The 21,603-nt window shown below is 45.7% G+C and overlaps 1 protein-coding gene across 1 annotated transcript in view; it reads left to right on the forward strand.

Annotated features, from left to right (window-relative positions):
* The window catches only part of gal3st2 (galactose-3-O-sulfotransferase 2), a 43,506-nt gene extending 22,934 nt beyond the window's left edge, over positions 1–20,572 (forward strand). The window contains exons 5-6 of the mRNA XM_038962176.1: positions 20,148–20,279; positions 20,549–20,572. Coding sequence (XP_038818104.1) covers positions 20,148–20,279; positions 20,549–20,572 — 156 coding nt within the window. The remainder of the gene's footprint in view (positions 1–20,147; positions 20,280–20,548) is intronic.
* Positions 20,573–21,603: the final 1,031 nt, after the last annotated feature.

Raw genomic sequence — 21,603 nt, forward strand, 5'->3', positions numbered from 1 at the left:
CTTAACAGCCTGCTAGCTCTATTCTGTTCTGTTCTCTTAACAGCCTGCTAGCTCTACTCTGTTCTGTTCTCTTAACAGCCTCCTAGCTCTATTCTGCTCTACTCTGTTCTGTTCTCTTAACAGCCTCCTAGCTCTATTCTGCTCTACTCTGTTATGTTCTCTTAACAGCCTGCTAGCTCTACTCTGTTCTGTTCTCTTAACAGCCTCCTAGCTCTATTCTGCTCTACTCTGTTCTGTTCTCTTAACAGCCTGCTAGCTCTACTCTGTTCTGTTCTCTTAACATCCTCCTAGCTCTATCATGCCCTACTCTGTTCTGTTCTCTTAACAGCCTGCTAGCCCTGCGCTATTTCCTCAGTCTCATGCCAGTCAGACAACCTCACTCCAGATATCACTCATATTAATGTGAACCAATGTCTCCCTGACACTGTCTGCTCTAACGAGTGTGTGTATGTGAGTGTCCATCCACAGAGACATCAGAAGTTTCGCCGAGCAGTTCTCACTGTGCAGTTTGTCTGTAACATGATAAAAATGTACAAAACATGTATCGCTACAGTACCATCCAGCATACACTCTTTTTTACCACCTTGGTATTGCAGTGCATCAGATCCATTCACTGTGTGAAGTGCCTCTAGTTTCATGTGAACGTGGTGTAGTTATCAAGCTGCTGGTTGGTACACACAGCCATGGTCTCTGTAGGGTTGGACTGCTGAGGATTGATATCAGACAGCTCTCTCTCTAATCTGTGTTTGCTAACCAGGATTTCCTGACCAGATTAAAACATTCATACCTCACTGCCCACGTTCAGGCTGTTCCGCCCCTGGCTGTGCCTCATTGCACTGCACCCCCTCCATCCATCCCTCTCTCAATCCATCCCTCCCTCTCCATCGGTTTGGGCCCAGCCTGGTTGGAGCTGGCAGCTATCTCCAGTGTTGGACATGAGATATGATATACTCAGCTGGCTTCTGTCCCGAATGACTGTGTCAGTATGTGAGCAGGTGGATGTGTGAGAGAGAAGATAGGAGGAGTGGGAGTGATAGTCAGGGAGGGAGGGAGGGAGGGAGGGAGGGAGGGAGGGAGGGAGGGAGGACTGCTGCTGTCTGTCTGGAAATGATTGAAGCGGGAAGGCAGATGTGTTTTTTAAACGATGTGAGTCTGTTGTTCCAGATGTCTCTAATGTAGCTGTAAGACATGCAAACACATACACACACGCCACACACACACACGCCACTCACACACACGCCACACACACACCATGCACACATACACACCACATGCACACCACACACACACACCACACGCACACACAACATATCCTTGTGGGGACCGACGGAATGACACACTTGTCCGAACTGTCCTTGTATTACTATCCTTGTGTTTACTTCTGGTAACCACAAGGATAGTAAAACCAAACACACACACACACACACATGAAATCTCGTGCAATGTTTGTATATGTGTGCATTTACAGTTGCAAATGTGCATTACCACCCAGAGACTATGCTGTGTCCCAGGCAGAGAAGCTGTCCTTTGCTGAGCTCACCACCCGGGCTGTTGCTACCCGGAACCACAACCTGCTGTTTGATGTGTCCTGGTACAGCGCCAGGACATTTACATTTACATTTAAGTCATTTAGCAGACGCTCTTATCCAGAGCGACTTACAAATTGGTGCATTCACCTTATGATATCCAGTGGAACAACCACTTTACAATAGTGCATCTAACTCTTTTAAGGGGGAGGGGGGGGTTAGAAGGATTACTTTATCCTATCCTAGGTATTCCTTAAAGAGGTGGGGTTTCAGGTGTCTCCGGAAGGTGGTGATTGACTCCGCTGACCTGGCGTCGTGAGGGAGTTTGTTCCACCATTGGGGTGCCAGAGCAGCGAACAGTTTTGACTGGGCTGAGCGGGAACTGTACTTCCTCAGAGGTAGGGAGGCGAGCAGGCCAGAGGTGGATGAACGCAGTGCCCTTGTTTGGGTGTAGGGCCTGATCAGAGCCTGAAGGTACGGAGGTGCCGTTCCCCTCGCAGCTCCGTAGGCAAGCACCATGGTCTTGTAGCGGATGCGAGCTTCAACTGGAAGCCAGTGGAGAGAGCGGAGGAGCGGGGTGACGTGAGAGAACTTGGGAAGGTTGAACACCAGACGGGCTGCGGCGTTCTGGATGAGTTGTAGGGGTTTAATAGCACAGGCAGGGAGCCCAGCCAACAGCGAGTTGCAGTAATCCAGACGGGAGATGACAAGTGCCTGGATTAGGACCTGCGCCGCTTCCTGTGTGAGGCAGGGTCGTACTCTGCGAATGTTGTAGAGCATGAACCTACAGGAACGGGTCACCGCCTTGATGTGAGTTGAGAACGACAGGGTGTTGTCCAGGATCACGCCAAGGTTCTTAGCACTCTGGGAGGAGGACACAATGGAGTTGTCAACCGTGATGGCGAGATCATGGAACGGGCAGTCCTTCCCCGGGAGGAAGAGCAGCTCCGTCTTGCCGAGGTTCAGCTTGAGGTGGTGATCCGTCATCCACACTGATATGTCTGCCAGACATGCAGAGATGCGATTCGCCACCTGGTTATCAGAGGGGGGAAAGGAGAAGATTAATTGTGTGTCGTCTGCATAGCAATGATAGGAGAGACCATGTGAGGATATGACAGAGCCAAGTGACTTGGTGTATAGCGAGAATAGGAGAGGGCCTAGAACAGAGCCCTGGGGGACACCAGTGGTGAGAGCACGTGGTGCGGAGACAGATTCTCGCCACGCCACCTGGTAGGAGCGACCTGTCAGGTAGGACGCAATCCAAGCGTGGGCCGCGCCGGAGATGCCCAGCTCGGAGAGGGTGGAGAGGAGGATCTGATGGTTCACAGTATCAAAGGCAGCCGATAGGTCTAGAAGGATGAGAGCAGAGGAGAGAGAGTTAGCTTTAGCAGTGCGGAGCGCCTCCGTGACACAGAGAAGAGCAGTCTCAGTTGAATGACTAGTCTTGAAACCTGACTGATTTGGATCAAGAAGGTCATTCTGAGAGAGATAGCAGGAGAGCTGGCCAAGGACGGCACGTTCAAGAGTTTTGGAGAGAAAAGAAAGAAGGGATACTGGTCTGTAGTTGTTGACATCGGAGGGATCGAGTGTAGGTTTTTTCAGAAGGGGTGCAACTCTCGCTCTCTTGAAGACGGAAGGGACGTAGCCAGCGGTCAAGGATGAGTTGATGAGCGAGGTGAGGTAAGGGAGAAGGTCTCCGGAAATGGTCTGGAGAAGAGAGGAGGGGATAGGGTCAAGCGGGCAGGTTGTTGGGCGGCCGGCCGTCACAAGACGCGAGATTTCATCTGGAGAGAGAGGGGAGAAAGAGGTCAAAGCACAGGGTAGGGCAGTGTGAGCAGAACCAGCAGTGTCGTTTGACTTAGCAAACGAGGATCGGATGTCGTCGACCTTTTTTTCAAAATGGTTGACGAAGTCATCTGCAGAGAGGGAGGAGGGGGGAGGAGGGGGAGGAGGATTCAGGAGGGAGGAGAAGGTGGCAAAGAGCTTCCTAGGGTTAGAGGCAGATGCTTGGAATTTAGAGTGGTAGAAAGTGGCTTTAGCAGCAGAGACAGAAGAGGAGAATGTAGAGAGGAGGGAGTGAAAGGATGCCAGGTCCGCAGGGAGGCGAGTTTTCCTCCATTTCCGCTCGGCTGCCCGGAGCCCTGTTCTGTGAGCTCGCAGTGAGTCGTCGAGCCACGGAGCAGGAGGGGAGGACCGAGCCGGCCTGGAGGATAGGGGACATAGAGAGTCAAAGGATGCAGAAAGGGAGGAGAGGAGGGTTGAGGAGGCAGAATCAGGAGATAGGTTGGAGAAGGTTTGAGCAGAGGGAAGAGATGATAGGATGGAAGAGGAGAGAGTAGCGGGGGAGAGAGAGCGAAGGTTGGGACGGCGCGATACCATCCGAGTAGGGGCAGTGTGGGAAGTGTTGGATGAGAGCGAGAGGGAAAAGGATACAAGGTAGTGGTCGGAGACTTGGAGAGGAGTTGCAGTGAGATTAGTGGAAGAACAGCATCTAGTAAAGATGAGGTCAAGCGTATTGCCTGCCTTGTGAGTAGGGGGGGAAGGTGAGAGGGTGAGGTCAAAAGAGGAGAGGAGTGGAAAGAAGGAGGCAGAGAGGAATGAGTCAAAGGTAGACGTGGGGAGGTTAAAGTCACCCAGAACTGTGAGAGGTGAGCCATCCTCAGGAAAGGAACTTATCAGGGCGTCAAGCTCATCGATGAACTCTCCAAGGGAACCTGGAGGGCGATAAATGATAAGGATGTTAAGCTTGAAAGGGCTGGTAACTGTGACAGCATGGAATTCAAAGGAGGCGATAGACAGATGGGTCAGGGGAGAAAGAGAGAATGTCCACTTGGGAGAGATGAGGATCCCAGTGCCACCACCCCGCTGACCAGAAGCTCTCGGGGTGTGCGAGAACACGTGGGCAGACGAGGAGAGAGCAGTAGGAGTAGCAGTGTTATCAGTGGTAATCCATGTTTCCGTCAGTGCCAAGAAGTCGAGGGACTGGAGGGACGCATAGGCTGAGATGAACTCTGCCTTGTTGGCCGCAGATCGGCAGTTCCAGAGGCTGCCGGAGACCTGGAACTCCACGTGGGTCGTGCGCGCTGGGACCACCAGGTTAGAGTAGCGGCGGCCACGCGGTGTGAAGCGTTTGTATGGTCTGTGCAGAGAGGAGAGAAGAGGGATAGACAGACACATAGTTGACAGGCTACAGAAGAGGCTACGCTAATGCAAAGGAGATTAGAATGACAAGTGGACTACACGTCTCGAATGTTCAGAAAGTTAAGCTTACGTTGCAAAAAAAATAAAAATCTTATTGACTAAAATGATATAGTACTGCTGGCTGGTGAAGTAGGCTGGCTAGCAGTGGCTGCGTTGTTGACTTTGTTTGAAAGTGTAGCTGGCTAGGTAACCTCTAACTGGCTAGGTAACCTCGACAATTTCTCTAAATTTCTCTAAACTACACAATTATCTTGGATACAAGGACAGCAAAGACAACTATGTAGCTAGCTAACACTACGCTAATCAAGTCGTTCCGTTGTAATGTAAGTTTCTACAGTGCTGCTATTCGGTAGAAGTTGGCTAGCTAGCAGTGTTAGCTAGCAGTGTTGACTAGGTAGGAGAACGGCAGCGCGGCGGACGAAAATAGCTGGCTAGCTAACCGATAATTACTCAAAACTACACAATTATCTTAGATACAAAGATAGCAAAGACAACTATGTAGCTAGCTAACACTACACTAATCAAGTCGTTCCGTTGTAATGTAATCGTTTCTACAGTGCTGCTATTCGGTGGCTAGCTGGCTAGCTAGCAGTGTTGACTACGTTACGTTACGTTAGGACGAAAATAGCTGGCTAGCGAACCTCAATAACTACACAATTATCTTTGATACAAAGACGGCTATGTAGCTAGCTAAGTAGCTAGCTAAGATCAAACAAATCAAAGATAGCAAAGACAACTGTGTAGCTAGCTAACACTACACTAATCAAGTCGTTCCGTTGTAATGCAATCGTTTCTACAGTGCTGCTATTCGGTGGCTAGCTGGCTAGCTAGCAGTGTTGACTACGTTACGTTACGTTAGGACGAAAATAGCTGGCTAGCGAACCTCAATAACTACACAATTATCTTTGATACAAAGACGGCTATGTAGCTAGCTAAGATCAAACAAATCAAACCGTTGTACTGTAATGAAAATGAAAATGAAATGGTAATACTACCTGTGGAGCGAAGCGGAATGCGGAATGCGACTACTCGCTCCAACCCGGAAGTTGCAATCGGACACAACCAGAAAGGTCGATGGGTAATTTCTTGGACCTAAGTAGACTTCGACAGCTGCCGAAACTCTTCTAAAGGACCACGGCAACTAATGCAAAGGGAACTCAAAACGACAAATGAAATGTATTGTCGAAATCCATTGGGATTTGTCAGTTTGCCTGTTTCCTTAGTAAGAGGTTTTTAAATACTTCCATACATTTTTGTTTACACATTTTGTTTTTTTAATGCCTCTTTATTTTAATCTTCATGGTGCTCATTGTAATGTATACATTTGTTTGTGACCACTGATGTACAGAGACTGTTAGCAAATCATGACAGTGCTCTTTGTCTTATGAGCAAAATTCTTGTCTTTAAAAATAAACTAATCAGAATAACAAATACAATATGAATGACAACCCTTGATAACTCACTAAGGAAATACATGTATCCCAAGTGCTGTAGTGCTGGAGTATGAGTGCTGGAGCACATCAACCCCACACAGCTTCACCCTCTCTGGGCAGCTCAACCACCGTAACCCCCCTCTGGACTGGTGGAAGATCTGGAGGGAAGATGGAGGCATGGTTTTTGAACCACTTCTCTGTTTGTCTTGTCATGACGTTGGCCTGTGGGTAAGGTTTATGACCCCCCCCCCCCCCATAAATATCTCCCTTCCCTATCTCTTGACTCTACAGAGGGACTCTTGAATAGCCTTTGTTAAACATAGAGAGTCTGGGAACATCAAACAAGTAGAGGGAAAGGAACCATATTTCTGTAATAGAACCAGTTGAAAATATGTGTTGGTACTTATTGGATATGATGTCAGTTCGGTTGTCATTTGAGACATTATGACTGATGACAGGACGACCTAAACTGTATCTGGGAAAGTCTACACATGATAGTTATCAGATTCACATGGAATTGTTGTGCAATTCAAATGTTTAAATATAAAATTATTTGTGAAAAGATGAAATGTAATGTTAGCTTCCAAATGAGTGATTTGGGTTTTCATAAGGTTAGGGCTCTGCTCAATCAGTGGCCCGCCCCTGTGAAGAGACATGGGTTATAAACTATGAAACACACCCTTCTCCCTCCACTATATAAGCCCTTGACGAAAATGTAACCTCCTGTTCCGGGTACATTAGGATGACGGTCCGATGTCAGAAGGATTCAGATAATAACTACAGAACGAAGCCAACCTCAGCGTGAGCTTTGGTTGCGAATGGTATGAACTTTGAACTCTTATTCGCTACAGAAGTGATACCTCCTAGCCGTTGAGTTAGCAGCGGCCGCTGTAAACGTGGGCTAGGAGAGGACAGACAGAGTATCCCGTCTACCACACAACGACGACACTACAACGTTTCCCGTTCACCACCAGAGACACACTTCAAAGGACAAAGGACTCTGTTGGGCAACACGGCCTTCCATCTACCACCAACCTATTGAAGCGCAGCTCAGACTAAATATTTATTGCATTATCCTTTTCCAAATGGGCGGTAATTTAGAATGCATAAGATTCTGTATTTACGATAGAGTAGCTGCCTACGGCCCGATAGAGACATCGCTTCTCTCTTTGTTCTTCAGTCTTCCCACTCTTTCACTCAAACCCAACCCCCCTTTTCTTTGTGTAACCAGCTGTCATATCTGTTCCGTCCGCTAGGGACGTTTTCCTTTATGACACAATTTGTAATCAAGGTATGATTCATTCTGTGTATATGTAATTCTGTGTGATTAGTTAGGTATTTAGTAAATAAATAATTAAACCCAATTTTGTATTGCTGATTCAACTTGTTAGCCAGGGTTCGTGAAGATAACCAAGAATTTGACATTGTTCGATGATCCGAAAACGGTCTGAACATAAACATTATTGGAGCCCCCGTGCGAGGAATCTAAAATAGGATGACGCTTTCATTTTGATTCAGCCTGTATAAAATTGAAAAGCAGATTACATAATATACCAAGTTTATTATACACATTATGGGAGTTGGAGACAGGAATTATTGGTGCGTGTGTGCTCTGGAGAAATGCCTCCGTGTTGTGTTCTGACCTAGTCAGTGGGTACCGTAAGCGAATACATTTCTGTATGAGGGCTGATAAAGCTAATTATAGAAATCTGAGAAATAGAGCGTTTGGCCTAACGCAGGGCTATTTCTGCCTTGCGCGTTTCAGACACGTGTAGGCTCGGTCATTATTAATTTCTCGAGCGAGAACAAAGAGCCAGCCGATTGAATAGCTTGACCAGCGATAATTATCTCTGTCTCTCTCGTGTTTCCACGTGAGTAGACCACGGTGCAGTTCGTTGTTTGCCGCTTGTTCCGGTTAAAACATCGTCAAAAATAACACCGAAAAGGGTTTGAACATAATATGTTATGATATGTTGCCAAGGGAATCCTATGTTGTGCATTTTTCATGCATAAAGTAGAATTAGCTTGCACGAGATGCTAAGCTAAGAAAGGGAAAATAGCCATTTTGTTTTCTTGTGCCACATTGTAATTCCTCCGCCTTGCAAAACGGAAGCCCCGGGTACTTCCGTTTGATTTCAGCGTGTGCAATCAGTGACGGCTGAAGTGTGTGCCAGTACTTTCCTTCAAGAATTATTCAGGTCACACTCAAGTCATTACTTATGATATCCAGACGGACATCAATGTCTTATTCAATTGAAGTAATACGTGAAATTGCCAGATTTACATTGTCAAATGGATCTTTTAAATAATATCCAAATTGATGAGTTTTCTAAATAAGACGTAAACTTTTTACAAACTAACCTAGATGAAGCAACTTCTCAGGTTAGTTGAAATGTAATTCCCAAATAGCCTATACAGGTTTGATTTATCATTAAATTGATCAATCAGTAAAATTTGGTTTTTGCAAAACCATTCAGTAATCCAGTACTGACAGAAGTCCCGCCCCATCGGGAATCCCATGTGGCTTCGGCCTTAGGGAGAAGTGTACCACAGTGGTGAATGTTCCCAACATTTGATCTACTGTTTACACTTATGATATCCAATCAATGGAGATTGTATGGATTATCGTCTCAGTCAATTTAATAAGTTAAATTGTTGAACAAACCTTAATGTTCTTCCAATCAAATGAGACACTTTTAAAGTTCTCATATTAACCTGGATGAAGCAACCTCTCAGGTTAATTCAAGTTTAATACCCAGATAGCCTACCCAGGTAGAATTAATCATTGGCATTGATTAATTAATTCAATTTGCTTTTGCAAATTCATTCACGTCCAACTTCCACATTACTGGTATGGTACTGATGGTTCGTCAACATCGATAAATAGATTAAACTTGTCTTTGCAGCTTCCAACAAATTCCAAACCCAAACTTTGAAGAAAAATAGGAAAATCTTTCCTCAAAATGTTTCTAAATAATGTGCAAGCGATCAAAGGAGGTGGTCACCACTCCTCTGCTAATTAGTGAACCTCCACCCATAAAAGGACTGATCTCTGACCTCAGCAGCGAAACCAACCCTAATTATGCCATTAGCGAAAAAACAGCCGAAATTGCGAACGCTCTCCAAAATCAACCATCAAACACAGGCTTTTTGACGGTTCTCTCCACTTTAGCACTTATGTATCGCCATCAAAGGTTGGCATCGGTCCAACAACACAGTGCACAGCTGAAGCACGTGCAAGACATGGCTAACATGAGGGCACAGGTGGAGAGAACTGCTAGTCGAGGAACTGCGTTGGAAATCTGAACAATTAAAAGTAATTGCAAATACACATGACGATGAACGAGCACAAACTCTCCAACAAAATCGTTGTCTGCAGGAACAACTCGATTTAGCCAAAACTAAATACGATGTAGTCCACTCCAAACTAGATAAATCTGTAGAGTTATCTACAAACAGGAGCGCGCAATATGATAACATGCAGGCAGTTTTGTTGAACGTTATTCAAAGTAACACGGTTCCCCTCAAAACGCTGCAGACCAAAGACGATCAGTTAATGAACACAATGACAAAGTTGAATGACAAATCAGCAGAACCCATTGAAGTCGCTGACCAAATGAATGATGAGAGAACTGAAGATGGAAATATTGATTTCTAAGCAAGCGAAGGAAATCTCATCACTGAATCTCTCGCTCTGTACTCAAGACCTCTATCTGCAAACCATGGCAGGTAAGTTTGAGACCGAAAGGAGCAAGTGTGACACTCACGTGTTCAAAATCAGTACTCTAAGCGCTCAAGTGGACTCTGCAATGCAGCAGAATACCACCCTTAGGTACCATCTGGAGGAAGTCCAGAATGGTCATGCTCTACAGCATGACTATCCATCCAAGCAACCGGAGTCCGGTACTCAAAGGAGTGAAGACGATAGGTTTCAGACATTGCCTCCATCATGTGTCCCTCAATCTTCTCCTCTTGGCCATTCGGCACTGAGTAATATGACGCCTCTTGGCCAACAAAGCCAAAGCTTGGCTTCTCCTCTTGGCCTTTCGGCCCCACTTTCCCCACAGGATGAAGCCAACCCTCTCCGCACGTTTGACGTGGAATACCTTGACAAACTCGTCAAGAATTTCCCCACCTTTGACCCCGTTCCAGGTCAGCCAAACGATACTGAGATGTTCCTAGCTGACATAGAGTTGGGTGGCTACTCGAACGCTACGGCTTCTGACAGGGTTTACCTGTTGAAGCGAACGTCAAATAGACAAGTGATGAGGTTCATTCGTCTACAACAGCAACACGTGCTAAAAGACTATGCTAAACTTGCTACAGCATTGAAATTAGAATTCGGTGGTTCTGCAACTCGCAAACACGATAGCTCACTGGCTAACACCGTCAAACAAGCTCAGAATGAACACCCACAAGCTTACTAGGTCTCAACCTTTAAGTCTTTACTGAAGACTTATCTCTTCAGTAGGTCATATGATTGAGTGTAGTCTGGCCCAGGAGTGTGAAGGTGAACGGAAAGGCTCTGGAGCAACGAACCGCCCTTGCTGTCTCTGCCTGGCCGGTTCCCCTCTCTCCACTGGGATTCTCTGCCTCTAACCCTATTACAGGGGCTGAGTCACTGGCTTACTGGTGCTCTTTCATGCCGTCCCTAGGAGGGGTGCGTCACTTGAGTGGGTTGAGTTACTGACGTGATCTTCCTGTCTGGGTTGGCGCCCCCCCTTGGTTTGTGCTCTGGTGGAGATCTTTGTGGGCTATACTCGGCCTTGTCTCAGGATTGTAAGTTGGTGGTTGAAGATATCCCTCTAGTGATGCGGGGGCTGTGCTTTGGCAAAGTGGGTGGGGTTATATCCTTCCTGTTTGGCCCTGTCCGGGGGTATCATCGGATGGGGCCACAGTGTCTCCTGACCGCTCCTGTCTCAGCCTCCAGTATTTATGCTGCAGTAGTTTGTGTCGGGGGGCTAGGGTCAGTTGGTTATACCTGGAGTACTTCTCCTGTCTTATCCAGTGTCCTGTGTGAATTTAAGTATGCTCTCTCTAATTCTCTCGTTCTCTCTTTCTTTCTCTCTCTCGGAGAACCTGAGCCCTAGGACCATACGTCAGGACTACCGGGCATGATGACTCCTTGCTGTCCCCAGTCCGCCTGGCCTTGCTGCTATTCCAGTTTCAACTGTTCTGCCTGCGGTTACGGAACCCCTACCTGTCCCAGACCTGCTGTTTTCAACTCTTAATGATCGGCTATGAAAAGCCAACTGAGATTTATTCCTGATTATTATTTGACCATGCTTGTCATTTATGAACATTTTGAAAATCTTGGCTCTCTCTAATTTTCTCCTTCTCTCTTTCTTTCTCTCGGAGGACCTGAGCCCTAGGACCATACGTCGGGACTACCGGGCGTGGTGACTCCTTGCTGTCCCCAGTCCGCCTGGCCTTGCTGCTATTCCAGTTTCAACTGTTCTGCCTGCGGTTATGGAACCGCCACCTGTCCCAGACCTGTTGTTTTTCAACTCTTAATGATCGGCTATGAAAAGCCAACTGAAAATTATTCATGATTATTATTTGACCATGCTTGTCACTTATGAACATTTTTGAACATCTTGGCATAGTTCTGTTATAATCTCCACCCGGCACAGCCAGAAGAGGACTGGCCACCCCTCATAGCCTGGTTCCTCTCTAGGTTTCTTCCTAGGTTTTGGCCTTTCTAGGGAGTTTTTCCTAGCCACCATGCTTCTACACCTGCATTACTAGCTGTTTGGGGTTTTAGGCTGGGTTTCTGTACAGCACTTCGAGATATTAGCTGATGTACGAAGGGCTATATAAAATAAACTTGATTGATTGATTGATACTATCATAGGCTTCGTTTAGCTTACTGTGGCCTACTCACTGAAACAGGAATGGAAGACCTGTTACCATTTAAACAAATGTTTTTGTCGAACATGTATCCCACCTTCATTACCTACTTGGGCCCTGCCGGCCATGTTGGCTTGCCTATCTTACAACTCAGAGAGCTTGCAAGCACAGCTTTTGAGGCATCAAAAGTTCACAACGCTAAGAGCCCTGACCACTCGGTTTTGAAGTTTGACCAGGAGCACTCACTCCAGTTAGAGTGCATTATCAGGTATTGGAGCGTTGAGAGATGACGCACAACAACAGTTTCTACCACGAAACCATGATTCCAATAACCTCCGCGGTTGAAATAACTGTAAAGTACGTCGCCATCAACATGACTACCGCTACAATCAACCTGTTCGCTACGTTCCTGCACTCAACCCACAAAAAGTGTCAGAGCACAAGGGTAACAAAGGGTTGAAGGACAATCAAAACGTAGACCAATGTTCTCCAGAAGTTCCACTACGTGAAGAACTAAAGCTAGAAACATTTGAGAAAAGAGTCAAAGATAAGTCACAAGCACTAGACAGGGAATTACTGGACACCAGGTCCGCAGGAATTAACACCCATAGCAAGGATGTTAAAATTCAAATCTCTCCCGCTCTCACTCAAGACCCTATCCAGGGCCCGCTTGATCAAGAAACAAGCCCACGGGCTTTGTCTATAGACTCTGATACAAAGGTTGCGAAGAAAAAGGTCAAACGCTTCGTTAAAGCCAAGTCCACTCAAAATCTGAAAAGTCGACCTGCCTCCACCTTGAACAGAAATGACACATCACGTCGCTGCGAACGACCACTCCACTTTGTGGGGAATATGTCCACTAAACACGAATCGAAACGACCATACCTGGAAACAGTCCTGGAGGACTGCTTAAAAGTGGAACGATGCGACACTACACTTCGAGGGGTCACTCAGACTACCTCGCCTCTCACATTGAGAGTCATGCTGAAACTACACTTCCAGGAAGTCTCGCTCGTTTATGTTACCAGCCTCGAAACTGTACCCCTGCTATTGGGAGCAGACTTGATGGATCGGTTACTCCCATTGATGGATTAGAAAACCAACCAGGTATGGTCACAGGCTACAATGCCTTCTCCACTGACCACACTGTCTTCCCCTAACGCTAGCTGCAAAGCAGTCATTCACGAGGGGTGTCTGTCAAAAGCACCCTTTGGGAAAAAGACGTTTAGAAACCTCTTGGTGCAGAATCCGATCCAAGGAGATATTACGATATCTCGACACATTCCATCAGCCAATCTGATTGAACATTCTTTTCATGATTTCGAGCCAGCTGTCTCTGTAAAGGAGCAACTTCCCTCCTCCTTGCAGTCAATACGGTAGTTGAGATGAACTTCTCTTGCCCTTCGGACACTTCCGCAAGCACTGCGGCCGTCTCAGCAAGAAAAACATCGATGCGCAGAGTATACTCTGCTTCCGATGATACACCTTCCGCTTTGTGGGGGACTGTCAACCCTTACAATAACACTAATGGTGTCAGTCCAGCAACTGACTCGATGACTCCCATTGGTGAAACACTTTGCGATATCACAGACCAATATCCTCGTCTCAGTTTGCAGGTACTGAAGAGGTTGCCACACGCGGACGCGGTGGTGACTGGCAGACCTCGACAGCCACTGAGGGTGTTGAAGCACAAACACCAGGAGATTTGGTTGAAAGGTTACAGCCATTCTCATAATAACGCGGCCACTGACAACTTGTACATAGGGTCAGACTTTTCCTTTGCGCCTCGGATACCAACACCACCCGCTGGTGGGGGTGGGGGGGGGGGGGAAAGTAGCCCAGACCCATGATGAGCCTTATCGAGGCCGGTGGGGGGGTCGAGACTATGGACAACACCGTATGAGGCCGCCAGAGCATAAATCAAATCGCGGCCACTGACAACTTGTACATAGGGTCAGAACTTTTCTTTTGCGCCTCGGATACCAACACCATCCGCTGGTGGGGGGGGGGGGGCCCGAGACACAAAGAGGGGGAAAAGTAGCCCAGACCCATGATGAGCCTTATCGAGGCCGGTGGGGGGGTCGAGACTATGGACAACACCGTATGAGGCCGCCAGAGCATAAATCAAATCTAGTTGTAAACTCCCCTTTGAGAACATTGAGGAGCAGACATTCCCCTAGACGGGGACTATCTTAGAACACATCTAAGATAGTACTGAGGTGTACCACACTGGTCGTAAAGGAAGTCCAGTGGACCCTGTCCACCTCCAAAACAAATGGCAACAATAATCATTCCTTGCCATGTGTAGTAGCCACTACAAGACAACTAGTAAAATGCTCTAATCATGTATTCCTGTAGGATAACATTTCAGAATAAATCGGTAGGACCACTGGGACCCCTTAAGTACCAGTACCAATACCACTGTCAGTCCAGCAACACTCAGTAGGAGGATTAGTAACCTCACATGTTAAATTGCTATTGATAATAGCGACATAGGAGTCACTCAGAGTGCAACACGGGGAAGGGAATCTCCATTGCAATGGTTAACACACGTCACTAATAAATAGAACCCTCCGTTTAGGAGAAAAGTTATTAGAAGTCATGAACAATGATCACACCGCGTATGACTGATCCAATACTTAAAGAGTACTTCCGTCATGAGGTTAGCTCCTCCGTGGATAACATAGCTCTGAAGTAGACTTCTTCATACCTACCGCCACTACAATAGTGGAAGACAGTGACTGGTAGTAAAACCACTACAGACTCCCTCGACACCAATTCTGACTGACCTCCAGGCATTGACCTGAAAATTACCTGACTACGTCAGACTCATTCTGAACAAGTTGTAATCTGCCAGGATACTTGGTTTCCTTCCCTTGACATGTGCGCTTGCGTAAGCATAAACACACATGCACAACGGAACATCCAATTAGGATTTATGCTAGGATCACTTAAAGGGTCCGAGCAAAATACCAGTCTTAGTAAAGTTGAACATTTATTTTGAGGCCTTTAACTCTACAGCTACAGCACTCACCAGTTTTCTTCTCAGAAGTCCATAGGTCATCCCTGTAGACTGCCCAAAACTAGTGCCTTACAGCTGTAGACTTATCATATAGTTACCAACTTAGGATAGTACCCTAAGCAACACCCCGCAAATTAGGAAAGCCCTAGATATGACATTAGACAATGCCATGATAGGGTCATTTTGCCAAGACCATGGACGTAGATAGAATACAGTCCAATTAGATGATTAACACAGCTGTGTACATCCCCCCTCAAGTGAACACCAAGACGGCCCCAAGGAACTTCACTCGACTCTTTGTAAACTGAAAACTATATATCCGGAGGCTGCATTTATTTTAGCTGGGGATATTAACAAAGCAAATTTGAGAACACTGCTACCTAAATTTGATCAGCATATTGATTGCACGACACGTAGGGCTAATACTCTCGACCGCTACTACTCTAACTTCTGCGATACATACAAAGTCCCCCCCCCCCTCTCTTCGGCAAATCCGACCACGAAGCCATCTTGCTCATCCCGGCTTATAGGCAGAAACTCGGAAGCCACGCTTCAAGATGGTTTTGATCACGCGGACTGGAATATGTTCCGATCAGTCTCAGAGGACAATATTGACCTATACGATGACTCGGTGAGTGAGTTTATAAAGAAGTGCATTGGAGATGTTGTACCCACTGTGACCATTAAAACCTACCCTAACCAGAAACCATGGATGGATGGCAGCATTCGCGTGAAACTGAAAGCGCAATCCACCGCATTTAACCATGGAAAGAGGTCTGGAGATATGGCTGAATATAAACAGTGTAGTTATTCGCTCTGCAAGGCAATCAAACAAGCGAAATGCCGATACAGAGACACGGTGGAGTCGCAATTCAACGGCTCAGACACGAGGCGTATGTGGCAGGGTCTACAGACAATCATGGAAAAACAAAAATAGCCACGTCACGGATACTGACGTCACGCTTCCAGACAAACTAAACGCCTTCTTTGCCCGCTTTGAAGATAATACAGTGCCGCCGTCACGGATCGCTAACAAAGACTACGGCCCCCTCTCTCCTTCTCAGTGGCCGACGTGAGTAAAACATTTCAACTTGTTAACCCTCGCAAGGCTGCTGGCACAGACGGCATCCCTAGCCGCGTCCTCAGAGCATGCGCAGACCAGTTGGCTGGTGTGTTTACATGCATATTCAATCGCTCCCTATCCCAGTCTGTTGTCCCCACATGCTTCAAGATGGCTTCCATTGTTCCTGTACCCAAGAAGTTAAAGATAACTGAACTAAATGACTACCTTCCCGTAGCACTCACTTCTGTCATCATGAAGTGCTTTGAGAGACTAGTCAAGGATCATATCACCACCACCTTACCGGCTACCCTAGACCCACTTCAGTTTGCATACCACCCCAACAGGTCCACAGATGATGCAATCGCCATCACACTGCACACTGCCCTATCCCATCTGGACAAAAATAATACCTATGTAAGAATGCTGTTCATTGACTACAGCTCAGCATTCAACACCATAGTACCCTCCAAGCTCATCATTAAGCTGGAGGCCCTGGGTCTCAACCCTGCCCTGTGCAACTGGGTCCTGGACTTTCTGACGGGCCGCCCCCAGGTGGTGAAGGTAGGAAACAACATCACCACTTTTCTGACTCTCAACACTGGGGACCCACAAGGGTGTGTGCTCAGCCCTTTCCTGTACTCCCTGTTCACCCACAACTGCGTGGCCATGCACGCCTCCAACTCAATCATCAAATTTGCAGACGATACAACAGTAGTGGGCTTGATCACCAACAACGACGAGACAGCCTACAGGGAGGAGGTGAGGGCACTCAGAGTGTGGTGTAAGGAAAACAACCTCTCACTCAACGTCAACAAAACAAAGGAGATGATCGTGGACTTCAGGAAACAGCAGAGGGAGCACCACTCTATCCACATCGAAGAGACAGCAGTGGAGAAGATGGAAAGTTTTAAGTTCCTGGGTGTACACATCACAGACAAACTGAAATGGTCCACCCACACAGACAGTGTGGTGAAGAAGGCGCAACAGCGCTTCTTCAACCTCAGGAGGCTGAAGAAATTTGGCCTGTCATCCAAAACCCTGACAAACTTTTACAGATGCACAATCGAGAGCATCCTGTCGGGCTGTATCACAGCCTGGTACGGCAACTGCACCACCCTCAACTGCAAGGCTCTCCAGAGAGTGGTGCGGTCTGCACAACGCATCACCGGGGGCTACCTGCCCTCCATGACACCTACAGCACCCGATGTCACAGGAAGGTCAAAAAGATCATCAAGGACATCAACCACCAGAACCACTGCCTGTTCACACCGCTACCATCCAGAAGGCGAGGTCAGTACAGGTGCATCAAAGCTGGGACCAAGAGATTGAAAAACAGCTTCTATCTCAAGGCCATCAAACTGTTAAATAGCCATCACTAAGTCAGAGAGGCTGCTGCCTACACTGAGACCCAATCACTGGTCACTTTAATAAATGGATCACTAGTCACTTTAACCTGTTATGGCTGCAAGGGGCAGTATTGAGTAGCCAGTTAAATGGTGCCCATTTCAAACGGCCTCGTACTCAATTCTTCCTCGTACAATATGCATATTATTATTACTATTGGATAGAAAACACTCTCTAGTTTCTAAAACCGTTTGAATTATTTCTCTGAGTGAAACAGAACTCATTCTGCAGCACATTTCCTGACCAGGAAGTGGAATGTCAGAAATCGATGCTCTGTTCAACTTCCTGCCTATACATGGGCATGATACGTAAGAGTCTACGTACACTTCATACACCTTCCCCTGGTTGTCAAGAGGCGGTGAGAGAAGAAATTTCGTGTTTATCTTGGTCTGAGGTGGAATTAAAGCTCTTTGTATGACGTGACCGTCCATTTCCTGTTTCTGGAGCGCGCGAAAGGGGACATGGATTTGCCTTCTGTTTAGCTGTCGTTATGGACGACTAACATCTCCGGTTTAGATTTTATTTGATACATGTGACCATATCATCGTAAAGTATGTTTTTTCAATATAGTTTAATCAGATTATTGAAATTTTTTCGGGAGTTTTGCCGTGTTCCGTTCTCTGACTTTGTTGACGTTGGAGAGATCCGTGCCACTTGGCAAGTGCCCATGCTAAATGATGAGGGAAATTTGCCGTTCCAGATCCAAACAACGACTGTTCTGGACAAAGGACACCTTGTCCAACATTCTGACGGAAGATCACCAAAAGTAAGAAACATTTTATGATGCTATTTCTAATATCTGTCGTGCATGTGAACTGGTCGTCGGCGCCCAAGTGTTTCTGGCTATTGTGGCTACGCTAATATAACGCTACATTTTGTTTTCGCTGTAAAACATTTAATAAATCGGAAATATTGTCTGGAATCACAAGATGCCTGTCTTTCAATTGCTGTACACTATGTATTTTTCAGAAATGTTTTATGATGAGTAATTAGGTATTTGACGTTGGTGTCTGTAAATATTATGGCTGCTTTCGGTGCAATTTCTGATTGTAGCTGAAATGTAAACTATGATTTATACCTGAAATATGCAAATTTTTCGAACAAAACATATGCTATACAATAAATATGTTATCAGACTGTCATCTGATGAAGTTGTTTCTTGGTTAGTGGCTATTTATATCTTTATTTGGTCGAATTTGTGATAGCTACTGATGGAGTAAAAAACTGATGGAGTAAAAAAGTGGTGTCTTTTGCTAACGTGGTTAGCTAATAGATTTACATATTGTGTCTTCCCTGTAAAACATTTTAAAATCGGACATGTTGGCTGGATTCACAAGATGTGTACCTTTCATATGCTGTATTGGACTTGTTAATGTGTGAAAGTTAAATATTTAAAAAATATATATTTTGAATTTCGCGCCCTGCACTTGAGCTGGATGTTGTCATAAGTGTACCGGTGTCGGGCTGCAGCCCAAACAGGTTAAACAATGCCACTATAAATAATGCCACTTTAATAATGTTTACACATCTTACATTACTCATATCACATGTATATACTGCATTTTATACCATCTACTGCACCTTGCCTATGCCGCTCGGCCATCGCTCATCCATATACTTAGATGTACATATTCTTATTCACCTCTTTAGATTTGTTTGTATTAGGTAGTTGTTTGGGAATTGTTAGATTACTTGTTAGATTTGTGTGTTTTAGGTAGTTGTTGGGGAATTGTTAGATTACTTGTTAGATTTGTGTGTTTTAGGTAGTTGTTGGGGAATTGTTAGATTACTTGTTAGATTTGTGTGTATTAGGTAGTTGTTGGGGAGTTGTTAGATTACTTGTTAGATTTGTGTGTATTAGGTAGTTGTTGGGGAGTTGTTAGATTACTTGTTAGATTTGTGTGTATTAGGTAGTTGTTGGGGAGTTGTTAGGTTACTTGTTAGATATTACTGCACTGTTGGAACTAGAAGCACAAGCATTTCGCTACACTCACATTAACATCTGCTAACCATGTATATGTGACCAATAAAATGTGATTTGATTTGAGATATCAGTGCAGAGGTGAAGGATATTTTAAGCAAACATCCAGCCAACAGAACAACTGCTGAGATTAAACTGGTAAGAAATCCTCCTGTAATTATACGTGTTCATACCTTACCACTGTCTCCTGTGTGTGTTCATACCTTACTAATGTCTCCTGTGTGTGTTCATACCTTACCACTGTCTCCTGTGTGTGTTCATACCTTACCACTGTCTCCGGTGTGTTCTTAGCTAGTATTAGTGTAGTTTTAGCCCATGCAGTGTGGAGACCAGGTTTCTGTTTTGCATCACTGATCTGGATCCTTCTTAGTTCTCTGGGTTTCTTGGTTTTAGGCCACATTAGCCCTGAGAAGTGCAGTGGACACGTTTTCTGAGTATCCGCCTGCTATGCAGGACAATCTGCCCTCGGTGGGCTGGTATGAGAGGTGTGTGTGTATTCGTAAGCCAGAAGTATTTTTTTATGAGTTCTGACTACATTAGAGCAAAATGATTGCATATATATTATGTGTATGTGTAAAACACAGTGTGGTAAACATATCTACAGCAACATATTTATGTTCTTATTCCTGTGTCCAGTTTTGGTCCTGGTTGAGTTATCATTCGTCAGGGCCATGTCCCTCAGAACTTCTATCTGATCCTGCGAGGTCTGGCCCTAGTCTCTAAGAGGTGTGTGGACCAGCACACAGGAGAGATCAGCCACAAGACTGCTGCCTTCCTCAAGACTGGCAGGAGCTTCGGGGTCAGTTTTACTATCACTTTGACCTCTGCACCTCTTTACATTGACCAAAAATCCACAGCAAAACTATTTGTATAACCTTATAATAAACAGAATTATAACCTTATTGCACTGTTATTGTAACCTGAGTGGAATGGTTTCAGGAGGTGGCCATTTTGAGTGGTCAAGGAGGAATGCCACGGTGGTCTGTCACAACACCGTCTCGCTGCTGGAGGTGTCTCATCAGGTGAGTCTCACACTGTTTCACTCCTGTCTCACCACTGTCTCCCCAGCTGAATGAATGTCTCACTGAGTGAATGAATGACTGAATGAATTAATGAACGACTGACTGAATCTCACTGAGTTATTCTGAATACTTTTTGCCCTCACCTCATTCCGAAGGACTTCAAAGACACATACATTTTGTGAGTGTTGAAGGTAGCAATGGGCCAGAATTCCTTGACTTCCTACAAAAGATTGAGATATTCAGGGATTGGCCCCTGGACAAGCTCCCAACCATCAACACAGGGGTGTGTCTGCATGCTTTCTTCAGGTGGGTGGATCTGGTCATACAGTTGAACTGGCGGGTTGACAGTCCTTTACACAGTATGGGGCACTATATATGTTTAAGAGCCCCAGAGAAGCACTTCCCAACATGGTGGGTCATAGCTCTAGACTGGGCAGTGAAACAGACCGCTTGAAACATTGTTAACGTCATCCAGAAGGTCATAAGAATACCATTAGGCTTTAGATGGACTGGGCTTAATCTGTGAAACCGGCCCTAAATTTTGGGAGAACCATTGTCTTCCATCTTATTGTCTGAGGGCAGTTATACTGGCTGTACTCTGATTGGCTTTGCTGAGATCATGTAAATGGATACTTATCTACTTCCTCCCAAGGCTACCCCTTCACTGGAACACACAACAGGTAGCTAATTTACTTACACAACTATTTTCCTTAAATCAATATAAAGCCCGGGAGGGAAATATAAAATAAACATAAAAACTTCAATGAAGCCTACTTAATGGCGATATTGAACAGAATCATGCTAACTAATAATGAAAACAATGTAGCCACAGGCTAGCAGGCAGAAACCGAGGAGGTCTGTGGAAAACACATTCACTGTTCTGGAGGCTGACTCAGTACTCTCTGGCGTGGAACTCAGGAAAGCACTATGGGTTTCCTCATAGGACATTACCACCATATTGAATTTACCACTGCTTTTTATGTTATTTGGAAAGTTCATTCAGTTTGGTGCTGTTTTATATGAATGAAATTATTGTTACAGAAAGAGTAATGAGAGAGCTAAGGTAGTTAAAGCAGTTTACTTTGGTTTTTTTGGAGTACA

The sequence above is a fragment of the Salvelinus namaycush genome, chromosome 23 (genome assembly GCF_016432855.1).
Source record: "Salvelinus namaycush isolate Seneca chromosome 23, SaNama_1.0, whole genome shotgun sequence".
NCBI lineage: Eukaryota > Metazoa > Chordata > Actinopteri > Salmoniformes > Salmonidae > Salvelinus > Salvelinus namaycush.